Here is a 13,965-nt window from a genome sequence, read left to right on the forward strand (position 1 = left end):
TTTGCTTAAAGTTAAGCCTACCAAGGAGAAACAAGGACCCGAGCCCCATTAATCTTAGCCATCTCTGAGCAGCTCCTTAAAGAACACAGTCAGGCATTAGCACAGCAGACTCCTTAGTACCAAGTTGGGAGTTAAAACTAGAGGCAAAAACTGTAGTCCTGGAACTGGGGCCAGTTCTTTCCTGAAGTTACAGTACCCAGGAAGCGGCCTCCCCTCCATCGTGAACACACACGAACACTTACAGTAAAATCCTGATCTTGGAGTTTCCTTCTGGACAGAGGGGAAGGTATATTGACTTGAAATTTTTGCAAAGCAGCTCAGCTTTGCTAGTGACTTGTGACTGTAGCCGTGGTTACAGGGAACAGTTGAAGGAACAAGTGGGAGAAAAGAGCTTCCCTCTCACTGAGCATGTTGCCAGGTATTCATCTCAGAGCCTTTCCACAGTCCTCAGGAGAGCCCCCAGCTTCCCATCCGTCACCCCCCTCTTTCCCTATCACGTCTGCAGACTGTATAGTAGGGGTTTGTGTGTCTTAGAGGGCACTACACCCAAGATAGATAAGAAAAGCAACATGGGAGGGTTCTGAAGACCTCAATCCGACCTGCTAGACATAAGGAGAACCTAGGCTATCCATGGCTTTGGGACTCTGACCTCAGTCGTTCCAGCCTCCTCCTTCCAGAAATGGTTCCCTCTCACATCCCAGATTCCCAAGTAGCCAGTTAGTAGTCTCTAATTATGGCTGCTTGAGTTTCTGTTGACTGGTTTTTGTCTGCTGACCGTGTTTATATCTTGCCTAGCTCCAGAGTGTGCTCTCCTGGGCCCTTAAACTACTGATCAGGCAGCATCCCCCCATTTCCCCTTGGAAAAAGAAAGGAGACTTTTCAGTGGCAGACTGATAGCCAGTTGCAAGCCCGCTGTGTCTCAGGAGCCTGTGTATCTGAAGTTTTCTATCCTTCCTTACTATTCTGTTGGGGAGAATTTTCCCCAGGGAGCAGGAACCACTCTAACTTCTGACTGGACGGCTTTGCCTAAGGCAGAGGGCAGGTTGGAAAGCTCTGAAGGTCCCTTAATGTCCACCTAGTGAGCATAGCCTGTGTTTGAGAAAAAAAAAAAACCAACTAACGCTATCTCTGCCCATCTGTAGCCCATGCAACCAAGGTGCTGTGGCTTTGGCCTTGTACTGCTTTCTAGCAGGGAAATAGGTGTGCAAAAAGATTCTGGAATGCCATAGAGTGCTAGTTGGGTTTTTTGTTTGTTTGTTTGGGATGTTTTGTTGTTTTCGGGGGGTGGCATTGTACTGAAGTTTTGGCATTTAGGAGAATCTTTTTTAATAGGTTGTGCATCAGTAATTTCAGCCCTTGGAATGTCTCTTCTCCATCCCCAAGCCTCCTAGGTTGCCTGAGGAGTTTTCCTTAGTTGGTGTTTTGTTTTTTTATACTTGGGGAGAAATTTTTTTTTAATTATTTATTTTTTACATAAAGGGAAAGGGAAGGAGAAAGAGAGGAAGAGAAACATCAATGTGAGAGAGAAACATTGATCGGCTGCTGCTTGTACGTGTCCGGGGACCGAACCCACAACCCAGGCACGTGCCCTGACTGGGACTCAAATTGACAACCCTTCGTTTTGTGGGACAACACCCAACCAGCTGAGCCATGCTGGTGGGGGCTGTTGTGTTTGTTTTGTTTTGTTGAAATGGAAGCTCACGCCCTTCTTACTCACCTCCTCCCTCCCTCCATCTGCCCCGCCCCACTCTTTAGGACACGGAATATCATCTTATTAAGGCAGAGCTCCTTCCAGAGCCATCTCACTCTGCAGAGCAACTCGGCAGTTCCAGGCTTCCTCCGGTCTTTTCTCCCTTGTTTATTCGTGTGGTATTTTAGTTAAATGTGTGGATTCTGGAGCCAGGCAGACCTAGAGTTGAATCTGCTACTTGGCAGTAATGTGGTTTTAGGTAAATGGTTTAAATGGTTTAGGTAAATTCTCTGTTTCCTTATCTACAAAGTGTGGTTATTTTTATTACATCAGAGGTAATAATTGTACTCCCACAATCATCTAGGAAGCTTTTTTTTTAAAGATTTTATTTATTTATTTTTAGAGCGAGGGGAAGGGAGGGAGAGAGGAAAGCATCAATGTGTGGTTGCCCCTTGCGTACCCCATGCTGGGACCTGCCCTGCAACCCAGGCATGTGCCCTGACTGGGAATCAAACCCGTGACTATTTGGTTCACAGGCCAGCGCTCAATCCACTGAGCCACACCAGCCAGGTAGAAAGCTATTTTTTCCTAACTAAATACATAAGGCCCTTCATCCTAGACCTACCAAAAAGCTTGATGGGGGCCAGCACATCGAGAGTGTTTTTGTTTGCTATTTTTTAACATTACCCAGGTGATTTTTGTAATGAAATGGCTAGATTTGTAAGTCACTCCTGTAATATACATGGAGTATTTAGCATAGTATCTGGCATAGAGTAGGTATGCAGTAAGTGCTAGTGAAGATTTTCAAAATCTTCCTTCTTTCCTTTCACTCACCAGAGTTCAAGAGCCAGCAAGATGCTCCTTAAACACGTTTAAATGTTAAGAGCCAGCGGTACTACTTGTGGGAATGTGGCTTTAGGTTCTGGAGTAGTCTTTCATGGGGCATGCAGATTGTTTGAAAGCATCCTTTTTTTTTCCTCAGTGAATATGGTTTTAACCACTGTCTGTGGTGAGAGCTGCAGGGCACCCGTTATTTCCACAGCTGGCCTCCTAGGAAGATTCACGGGGCCGGAGCTGTCAGTGAAATCTGGTGTATATTCCCAGGTGAGGGCAGGAGGGACAGGTCAGCCTGGGGACCAGCACCAGCTTCTGCCCCTAACTAAAGGAGGAAGGAGCAGATGGAATTTAGGTCTGGGTGCCTAAAGATCAGAAATCAGAGTGCCTGCTCTTTTCAGGCTGTTGGGAGAAAGATCACTGTGAGCATATCCATGCTGTGGACTTCCCTATAGCCGGGCCCTTCCTCGACCCAGCTGAGCCCTTCCGTCTTCTAGTGATACTTCAGGCACGTAGCCATTAGCTGAACTGACAGCCTGTTCCTCGCCTGTGGAGGAGCCAGCGCCCCCAGTCCACAGTGGTGAGCATGGTAATAAGAGCAATAAGAGCGGGGAGCACTCCCTAACTTGGCTACTGTGTTACAGATGCAACATCCATGGCAGCGTCATCTGCAACAATGCTGTGATCGAGAAGGGCGCAGACATCAGGGACTGCCTAATTGGAAATGGCCAGAGGATTGAAGCCAGAGGTAAACAAAACCCAAATTACAGCCACAGACGCCATTTTTTACCTGTCACCGTGGCACAGGGAGTGCTCAGTGCTGGCGAGGGCCAGGGCCCAAGCACAGGCGTGCACTGCAGGGGAGAACATGAACTGATGAAGTTACTCTTGCAGGGGGATCAACATCATTGTCAAATTGTTTACATTTGACTTATTTCCATTTTTAGGAATTTATTTATCTTACAGAGAAGCTCATATATGTATGTATCCTTACTTTCCAAAAGTTTAAAACATACCAAAAAGATTGCATGGCCCTGCTTGCCGCTAATAGTTTACAAGGACTCTTGGATATGGAAGAGAAAGGCCAATGACCTAACAAAGGCTCTGGCCTCATGAAGTCAGAGCACTTCGTCTGACCTGGTACACAGTTCAGGGAGGTAGTCCCACCGATTCCTGGCTTGGAAGAAGGTTAGCAACTTCTTCAAAAGCCGCCCACTCAGAGCCATTCTCAGCCTCTTAGAGGTGATGTGATGAGCTGTGCTGTTCGCTCGCTCTGCTCTACAGCTGTAGAAGGAGTATATGATGCTCGAGAGACATACAGGCATCAGGGTTTCCCTGCTGGGCTGGGGAAATTTGAAGGGTCCATAATTTGGCTGCATGTTTTTTAGCTAAAAAATAGACAGAGCCCAAGATCAGTAAGAACGGCTATTTCCTTTTGAGATTATTCCTAAACCTAAAATAGAGTGGAGCAGGAGAGTTGCTAAAGGAATGAGCCCCACCAATTCTGTCTTGGTAGAAGCCACGTCGTTTTCCTTCTCCCCCATAAGTAAAGGCCTTCTTCACATCTTTCTGCTTTCGCTTTATGAAGTCGCACACCTTCCTTTTGAGCTTTGGAATCAAACAGACCTGGGTTCAGATCTCAGCTAGGCAACTCAGTAGATGTGCACCAGGTTAAATTTTTTTTAACCTTTTAAAGAGAGAGGCAGGGAGGGAGAAAGAGAGGAAGAGAATCATCGACGTGAGAAAAGTCGATCGGTTGCCTCCCATTCATGCCCTGGCCTGGTACCAAACCCGCAACCTCGGCCTGTGCCCTAACCGGAAATCGAACCAGTGCCCTTCCACTTTGCAGACGACACCTAGCCAGCTCAGCCACACCAGTCAGGGTGAAATTAGATTTTTAATCTCTAGACCTCAGATTTTCAAAACTAGAAAAATGGAGACAGTAATACCTGTCTTGATTTTTAGGAGAAAAAATCTTCCCCTGACTCCCTGCAGCCAAACCAAGCATCCCGTCCTCCTCTGCATCCCTGCACTTTGTCACCACCTTTATTAAAGCACTTTCACAAGTTATGGCAATTAGCTATGAGTCCGCCTTCCCTACTAGACTAAGATCTTTCAGGGCAGAGATTGACTTATCCTAATATGTATCCCTAGCTCTTGGAGCAGGTCCTGGTTTACAGTAGATGCTGGGGAGGGGTGGGGGGGAATGAGATGAATGAGTGAATTTTGGATCCATAAAGCATATTTTGGGGAAATTTGGGGCAGAAAACGTTCCAGGAGATGGTTGCAATTATCATGAGATCTCTCCTTGCTTTTTCCCTAAACTTCTGTCAATAAAAGAACCACATGCAACACTGATAACTGAACCAGGGAGATGTGACCTTGGCCTGAAACCTACCTTCTCTCTTAACCTCTCTTCTCGAGACTGGATACAGCCCTCCTCCTCACTGCCTTTCTACTCACATCCCAGGCACTTTCTTCCTCTACATGTAAGAATTGTCATTTCTAAAAGGTCATTCCTGGGTGTCACCTGTTTACCAATAAGGTTCTTTGTTACCAGCATCATAAACTCACTCTGATTTAAGCTGATAAAGAATTCATTGAAAAGATGCTAGCTCACAGCTCTGCAGAATCAAGCTTAGAAAATAAGTTATAGCCTGACTGGTGTAACTCAGTGGTTTGAGCGTCGTCCTGAAGACTTAAAGGTCGCTGGTTCAATTCCCAGTCAAGACGTATACCTGGGTTGCAGACCAGGTCCCTGGTTGGGGCACGTGAGAGGCAACCGATCAATGTTGCTCTTGAACATCTATGTCCCCCCCCCTTTCTCTCTCCCTTCCCCCTCTCTAAAAATAAATAAATAAAGTCTTTAAAAAAGAAAGAAAGAAAAGGAGTTATAGCCAGGATTTATACCCCAGACCGTTCCAGTGAAAACACCGCTGCCATTCCCACCGAACACTGAGCAGCTCGCACTGCTTCCCCAACCCCCAGCAACCCCAGAGTGGATTCTGTCTGCTTCCTGCTTCTTTGTATCGCTAGCTCCCAGCGCAAGGTTTGGGGTGCAGCACCTGATAGGTCAAGCCAACATCATATGCCCATGCCCTGCCCTAGCTTCAAGGAAGACTGGTATTTTTAGTTTAATTACTGGCAGACAGACTCCGCCCAGCATCTCACCCTAGAACCTCTGAGCAGGAGTGTAGGTCAGCAGGTCAGCAGCAGCGTGCTAGCTGTGAGCACTTTCTGCTGTGGTCACGTGCAAGCTGAAGGTACACACCTCGGTGTGAGGGCGGGGACACTGGAGGCACAGGTGGCACTGTCCTCCTGGAATGCTGTTGATTTACAACTGTTGTTTACAGCTTTAAAATGTTTTCACATGTACTGACTTACTGGATTCTGGTTGAAGCCTTCGACATGGGATTCATTATTGACCCATTTGGTGAAGTGGAAACTGAGATTTTGAGAAATTAAAATTTACCCGAGGTACAGAGCTTACAGATGACAAAAGTGGATCTTCAGCCCAAGTGTTGCCAACTAGCCTCTAAACAGACCAAAGGAAGAAGCCACTCCTGGCTTGCCCAGCGGAATCTGATCAGTGACACCCCACTTCTCCTTTTAGTCCGTCTCTCCAAGACCATAGGAAAATATGTATTTGGCCTCCATATCCAAGCTCTTTCTGATCTTCAGGAACCTGAGGCCTTAGCTCTTTCCTCCTGCTCAACATACAAGCTCACCAAAGCCTATACCCTGAGGTTGCAAAGAAACTTGTTTCTTGAGTGGCTGGATCCTATTGGTAGTTTCTTAAAAACAGGATTCAGAACCCCCAGCCTCTTCTCTGACTCCATGGAAGGCCTCGGAAGGGGCCCCCACTGTTTGGAAAGCAGCTGTTCAGCTGGTCTGTGGAGCTGCTTTCTTACCCTTGCCTTCCCTGCCTCATTGTATTTCTCTGTCCTTTGTTCTCTTCTGTTTGGGCTTGTGACCCCCACACAGTGTTTCTCCCACCTCCTTCCTGCCTCTTTGTCTTGGTAAACTATCTCCTGCCCCAGGAAAAGCAGAGGCATCCCCCACTGCCTGCTTCTTTGTCCCTCCTGGAACCAGGAGCTGCTTCCTTGTGTTGTTTTTAAAAGTCTTTGCTCCATAGGCTTATCTGAGTGAGTGAGCTCCATTTGCCAGCGCCCGAGAGATCCTTCCTTTGTTGTGTGCTGGAATCTGGAATTTCAGTTTCTACTTCTCTCCAGTTCCAACAAAGTAATGGCGCTGCTCCCATTTACTTTGCAGGGGCCCCTTTTCATTCAGTACAGAATTCATGAATGACACCTGAATGCCAGATACTGAGCGTTTGAGGCACAGCCTCTCCCACCAAGGAGCACAGGGCTGGGCTTCAGTGGCTCCTGGGCTTTCTGGCTGTAACACTATGTGCCTGTTTTTTTTAGTAGTAAGACCCCTTAATGGTCCTCCTGAAGGAGAAGTGGCCAGGGAAGTTCTCTAGTGAACTGGAGAAGCTCAACACTCCCTGCTCCGTCCTCTGTGCTGAGGGTCCTGTGCACCTAGCATAGATAGTAGTTAGAGCTGTCCTGCTACGAGCTCTCCTGGACAGTCACCTGTTCCCACCATCACTTTTCTGTGAGGCTGAGCCATATGGATGAAGCAAACTCCTAGTCATCAGTGTAGCACTCAAAACCTGTTCCTAAGGATGACCCAGACAAACATCAGCAGCTCAGGTCTTTGTCAGCAAAGAGATGGCACAGTCCCCAGTCAGTCTTCCTTACATGGAGTGATCCTCAGAAGCAATTCTGTCCCTTCTCCAGAATTCAATCACTGTATACCACAGAGCCACCATATCCATAGCAGTCTCGTCCCAAAATGTGACACTCGTAATCCTGTGTAGGCCTTTCTACCATATTCTGACTCTAGCAGGAGAACCAGCCATTTCTGACAGTTCTGGCTTTTCTCACCGACCCCATCAGGCTAAATTAATGAGATTATCTCTGGCAAAAAACCTGGTAACTGAGTTTGACCTCCTGCTCAAGCCAATAGGAAAGCCATAGCCAACAAAGTCCATACCTAGGAGACTCTGACTGGACACTTCATCTGAGTCTCGTATCACTGTCAGTGAGGGAAGTTGGATCTCCCTCCTAGCACCACAGGGACCAGTGTTTTGGCCATGAAAGTAGACCTGATGGGTGCGTGGGTCAAGTCCAGCCTGGCCGGAATCCTTCCCAGCTTCCTGATAGTGCAGCTTGTCATGTGTGACTCGTCATTCCCTTCTGTCTCATTGCGTTTTCCCCAACTTACCATCCTCCCTTCTACTCTTACCTTTAAGATCTTTCCCAGCCTGATTCTAGCCCAGAACTTTTCCAGCATGTCTGTTGGAGCCTTCTTCCAGCCCTGGCCCAGCACAACTAGAACTGCTTCCAACCCTGGCTCAGCACAACTAGAACTGCTTGGAAGATTCCCCCCACTCCTTACTGAATCTTCATGAAAATACATCTAGCGCCGAAATACCAGCTATAATGAGTTTTCTCCCATCCCCAGGCCAACAGCCGACCAGAGGGCAGAGAAGAGTAGGGAGGGCAGGCCAGTGAAGACTCAGATTTTTATTCGGAACCTGGCAGAGCACAAGAAAGCATTGTCTGCCCCAGCGAGGCACCTCATTGGCCCTTCTGGTCTGGAGCACTGAGGGCCAAGAATAACATTAGTTGGAACTGGTACCGTCTTCAGAACCGCCCAGTGTCCCCAGAGACTAAGAAGAGACTGGATGAAGAAAGAGCAAATGTCAGGGTCTAGAGAGGACAGGATGAGGCTGACTCATGGCTGCAGAGGGAAAAAGGGCAAAGTAGAGCTTTTGGAGGTGCCCTGGGAAGCTAACCAGAAAAGCATTTCCTTTGTTCTTATCTGGTCAGTCTTATCTCAAGGGTAGAGCCCGATTGACAGTCACACTCCAGCCCCGCCCAGCCCTAGGGGATTTGGCAGCCTGAGCAGGTCCGGGCCTCCTCCCCGGTCCTCTCCCTGAAGGAAGCAGATGGCCATGAAGCGTGAAAGGAGTACCTCCCAGCACAAGAGGACACAGGCCAGCGCCAGCCCAGGCTGTAATCTCTATCTAATACTTATCAAACCACCACACTGGGCTCTTTACATCACTTATCTTATTGAACCCCCACAACTCTGTGAAGAAATTAAAGCTCAAAGGCGTGGAACAGTTTTCTCAAAGTCTAATTAGAATTCAGGTCTTTATGACTCCAGAGCTCTTTCCTTTCCTGCCTCATCACTTTTTCTTCCTCCCTTTCCTATCTCTTTCTCCTTACAAGAGATTGCCTCTGTCCACTGCGGCGCCATACAGCAAGTGTTGTGAAAGACGTAGACCTAGCGTTCTCTTCCCATGGAGAAAGTGAGAGAAGTAAGCCTGAGGATTCTGGATCCCCACACACGGTTGCCCTCATCACAAGATGTGTCAATTATAATCCCTTTAAAAAGGAGATTGGAGGCCTTCTTTTTTCTATATGCTTTTTTTGCCTATATCTGTACTCTCACTTAACCCCCAGAACACCCAAACATTCAACAAAGAGTTACTGCCTGCCGTCTTCTAGGCTCTGGTAGGGCATGCATAAAAGTAAGCCTTCCCTCTTGCTGTCCAGCTGCTCACAGTCTATATAGAGAGACAGATGGGTAAAGAAATAAGTACAGTAAAGTCTCACAGGAATCATGGTAGAGGATTATGGAGGTTTAGAGCATAAAATAAAAAGTGGTCAATTCTTGGCACAAAGGTCAAGAACACCATCTTAAACAAAGGAATTAAGGGTAAATCTTGAAATTTTTGGCTATTTGCCAAATATACAAAAGGAAAAAAATATCTCAAGCAAAGGGGAACCATGTAAGTAAGCAAGTACCTAAAGGCAAAAAACCAACTCAGTGTGTTAGAAACTGGAAATCATTTGGAAAATCTAGAATATAGGGCACAAGGGAGGTGCAGCAAAAAAAACCAGTCTAGAAAAGTGAGCAGAACAGAAGACATGTCTGAAACCTCAGGTCTCCAAAGCCTCAGGGAGAAAGAAGCCCCTTTTCTGGTGACAGAGCAGCAGGAGGCTCCTGCGATGGGCCGCGTGAACCGACCCAAACACCTCTCACTGTCAGACGTGGTCCCGTCACCAGGGGTGTTCATTTTGCTGCACCAGAGCCTTCTGAGACTGAAGTAGAGCCTCAGGAAAGCCAGAGTGTCTGCGTCACCTATTTGGGTCACACTGAAGTCCCCAAGTGTGGCAAGAAAGGTACTAGACCTTTAAAGGCCTTGGGAAGCTGCTCTAGAAAGAATACGTTTCAGCCAGCTGGTCAACCTGATAGAACCCTGAAAAACTCTCTTGCACCTACCCCAAATCTATAGACAATCCCGATACCCTGACCCTTTCCACTGGTTTCCTGCCTCCTTTCTGTTGGTCTTGTTCCGTGAAAGCTAACCTCTTCTTTCCTTTCATCACGTCGCTGGTCAGCTCCCAGGGCACTCGCTTAAATATATTGAGGGTTCACAGTATTCCTCTTCCCTCCCTCTTTCTTTTCCACACTGCAGACAACTTAAACACATTCGTCAGTGAGCCATCCAACCCCTCTGCTTCACAATTCCCTGAACTTCTCTGCTCCACCAACTTCCACCTCCTGTCAGCTGTAGCTCTCTACTTACATAGTAACCAACACCCGAGTCTCTGAGATCTCTCGTGTGCCAGTGGCTGTGCTAAACACTGAGGTGTGACCGTAAATGCACGGCCCTGCCCTCAAGAGCCTCACCGAAGTAGAAGAGAGTGATAGAATGATGTAGAGACGGAGGTATGCATTAGGTAGTATGTTTTCACAAAGCAGAACACGGACAGTTCAAAAGGAAGACGTCCCGTAGTGGAGGTGCTGGACTAGGGCATGTGGGGTAGGGCGTGGGGGGGAGAAAGTCATGTGGAGCCGCACGTGCTGTGATCTAGAGCTGTAAGATAGCATGGCTTTAGGTGCAAATGGAAGATGGAGCTAAAGAGGAGGGGACAAGAGCCAGGTTGCGGAGGGTCATGTGGGTTCGAACTTCACGAAAACAGTAATGGCCCCTCGGTATCGAGCACCTGGTGATTCTCTAACTCGTTGACCCTCACACAGCCCTGTGCAGGCGGCGCGATTACTTCCGTGTTACACGTGAGACATCTCCCTTTTTTTTTTTGGATATCTTCGTGTAACCATTTAGTCTCATTTGTCCTCACTCTTTTCCCTCATTTCCTATCCCCAGGCCACACCACACAGTATTTCGTGTTCCCCTTTCACACATCTTTATGTTTTTGCTCACATTCTTTTTTTATTATTGTTACTGATTTGAGAGAGAGAGGAAGGGAGAGAGAGAGAAACACTGATTTGTTGTTTCACTTAGGCATTCATTGATTGCTTCTTGTATGCACCCTGACCCGGAATCCAACCCCGGACCTTGGCATTGGGCCGATGTCCTACCAACTGAGCTGCCCAGCCAGGGCACTCGTGTTGTTCTGAATGCCCGGAAAGCCTTCCCTTTTTATACACTGCCTGAAAAAACTACTCATCGTGTAAGACCCAGCTCCAGTTCCCCTCCTATGTGAAATCTCCCCAAAAGCCAGGTGTGCAGAGTTGGTGCCCCAGCTGTGCAGGAAGATACTGTCTCTCCTCCAGTCCCTTTGGCAGGTTGTATTGCTGAGAGCTTCTCAAGAACAGAGCCACCCAGGACAGGAATAAATGTTTATAAACACGGGATTAGAAGTAATTGGGTTTGAAATGACATCTTTTGCTGACAGTTCTCAAATGACCTTTTCCTTTTCTTTTGTAGCCAAACGAGTAAATGAGGTGATCGTGGGGAATGACCAGCTCATGGAGATCTGAGTTCTGAGCAAGTCAGACACCTTCCTCTTGGCCCCCAGAACCACAGGTGTTGGCTGGCCCATCTGTTTGACTCTGTATTTATTTCCCAATAAAGAAGGGCTCCCAAAAGCATGCTGGAGACCTGCGGAGTAGTGCCACGCTCCATGTCAGGGGGCCTGCAGGGATACGCACTGTATGTTCATCAGTCACGTGGTAACACCATCTAGAGCCAGCGTGGGGGACAAACTAGGACACAATGGCCCAGCTCCCGTGTACTGAAGTTACCGGGCAGGGGTAGCGGCTGTCCAGTGGTAAAGCTCCTCAAGTTGTCCGCACTGGTAAAGTTGCCACAGGGCGACTTTCCACCTGGCTGGGCTGGCCCTAGTCCATAAAAGCATTTCCCACCTGGAAGGATCTGAAAGTACTTCAGTCCCTGGCCCGTAAGCCTAGCTGCTGGCAGTGCCACCACCTCTGCATGTCATGCTCCCGATGCCGCTCCTGGTGTGGGGCAGCCTGGCCCTGAGCCTCAGTCCGGGACTCAATGCTCTGCCTCCAAACCTGCTGCTCAGATTCCTGACCCCTGCCATCACCCCACCCCCAGCCTCACCCTCTAACTCCCAGTCTGTAGCGCTTTCTTCGGTTCAACTACTGCCCCTTGGAGACTCTTAAAGCAAGCAGAAGGCCGCCCTTGCCTGGCCATCAAGCCTATCCTCACCGGTTTTAGTGGGGCAAGAGCAATAAAAGAAAGCAATGGTCTAGAAGCCAGACTTCTTCCCACCTCCCCTTAGTGTGGTCTGTTTGGCCAGGGAACTCTATCGTGGTTTGCAGTTCTTTCTGACCCTTCTCCAGCTGTATTTCTTTCTTTATACCCTAATTACAGACTCTCCTGCTTCAGATAATTGAGAAATGGGATTTCCACACTCACAGCTCTTCTAGAGTCCTATCCACCTTCCCTTTACCGCCCCACTCCCGAACACACAGGCACTCTGCTTCTGCCGGTCCTGCACTGCTTTGACAACCTGCAGGAGTCGGATGGAAGATAAAAGTGCTTCCTGGGGTGAGATTTCACCACCCAGAGCTAACAAAGTGAAGGTTTCTCTTGATGTGCTCATTGTGGGTGGCAGTAATTAGAAAAGTACTGGTTTCTACATTGCTTCAGAAATCCAAAGTCTCTTAAGTTTGTTTGAGTGATCTCGCCTGCATCTTAGCACTGTTCTCACCGAACGTGTGAGAGAGTGAGGAGTGAGCACTCCTTCCCCGGGGGATACTCACCTCCACCAGCCCCCTGGGTAGGCTTTAAAGTTCCACATTCTTCCCATTGGTCGGAACAAGGTTCCTGAAAGTTTGTCCTAATCAGACAGGAGCTGAGATAGCCCAGCAGAAGTGGTTGAACAGGACTGCAGCAGAAGTGGGAATGAAGAGCTGGGGTGGCACCCAAGACGGTCCCCTTTAGCACTGAAATTTAATTTGTGGGGTCCAGATGAGGCTGGAGATGGTCCTGGCCTTGATGAAAGAAGACCTGCCCTTGTAGTGCGGTTTGGCTTTGGCCAAGTCACCGCCTCTCCTCTGTCCCCAAGTTACAGGGAGAGTTGGACTGGGTAACTTTTTTTTTTAACTTAATGAACCTGGGAGAGAAAGAGGAAGGAGGAGCTGGGAGAGAGAAGTACCAGTTTGTTGTCCCACTTATTTATGTATTCATTGGTTGCTTCTTGTATATATGACCAGGAATTGAACCCACAACCTTGGCATATCGGATCAGTGGTCCAACCAACTGAGCCATTCAGACAAGGCTGGACTGGGTAACTTAAAGGCCTTCTCTATTCTCAGGTCTTGTCACCTTGCTCTCAGAGTTTTCTGGCCCTTGAGGTCTGGGTGGCCCAAGAGGCCAGAAGACTGTTCCTTGACCACAGAAAGGGGGTGGAGTTAAGTAGGTTTGAGGAGAAGGGATTGATTAAACTGTCCCAGGGACTTCCCATACCTCTTCTTGATCTTTCCCACTGAGCCCTTGGGACCCCTTACAGTAAGTAGAGGAAAAACCTCTTCCTTCCCTTGCACAAGCCTATAAGCAGCCCCTTCACCAGCAAACGGACGAGAACTGGGGGGGACAGACAAGGCAAAGTTCCCCAGGGAAGGCCTCGCTGAGTCTGAGTCCCAGCCGAGAGCAGCCCCCCGCTCGGGACACTGCTGCTATTGTCTCTAATAATTACAGGGCTGGCTGGTTGCCCAAGATGCTTTGATTTCTCTTCTCCTTGCTCTGTTTGTCTGCCAGAAGGCAGGGACAGTTTTTGTTTTCTTTTGGCAGCAGCTACAGAGGGTTTGGGTATGTCTGAAATAGAGCGCACAACTGAGTATTCACAGGCCGGCTACCTCCCTGTGGGACAGAAGCCAGCAGGAAAAGTACTGATGGGATCTGCCCGGCCTCTGTCCGTGACGCTCCGACGGAGGTGACAGAGAGGAAGAAGGGGGCCTTTGGTGACGGATCAGGGAGGACTCTGGGGAGGTGCTGAGGAACAGGGAGCTTACCGGGTTGGACAAAATGTGATGGCTGCCACTCCAGGAATTTCTCCTCCACTACCACCTCACCCCGCCTCCTGACA

General features: G+C 48.4%; 1 protein-coding gene across 1 annotated transcript in view; it reads left to right on the forward strand.

Moving 5' to 3' along the window:
- Positions 1-11,507, forward strand: part of EIF2B3 (eukaryotic translation initiation factor 2B subunit gamma) — a 118,658-nt gene extending 107,151 nt beyond the window's left edge. The window contains exons 11-12 of the mRNA XM_037149574.2: positions 3,169-3,272; positions 11,337-11,507. Coding sequence (XP_037005469.2) covers positions 3,169-3,272; positions 11,337-11,389 — 157 coding nt within the window. The 3' untranslated portion in view covers positions 11,390-11,507. The remainder of the gene's footprint in view (positions 1-3,168; positions 3,273-11,336) is intronic.
- The last annotated feature ends 2,458 nt before the right edge of the window (positions 11,508-13,965 follow it).

The sequence above is a fragment of the Artibeus jamaicensis genome, unplaced genomic scaffold (assembly GCF_021234435.1).
Source record: "Artibeus jamaicensis isolate MK-2021 breed Jamaican fruit bat unplaced genomic scaffold, CSHL_Jam_final scaffold_847, whole genome shotgun sequence".
Taxonomy (NCBI): domain Eukaryota; kingdom Metazoa; phylum Chordata; class Mammalia; order Chiroptera; family Phyllostomidae; genus Artibeus; species Artibeus jamaicensis.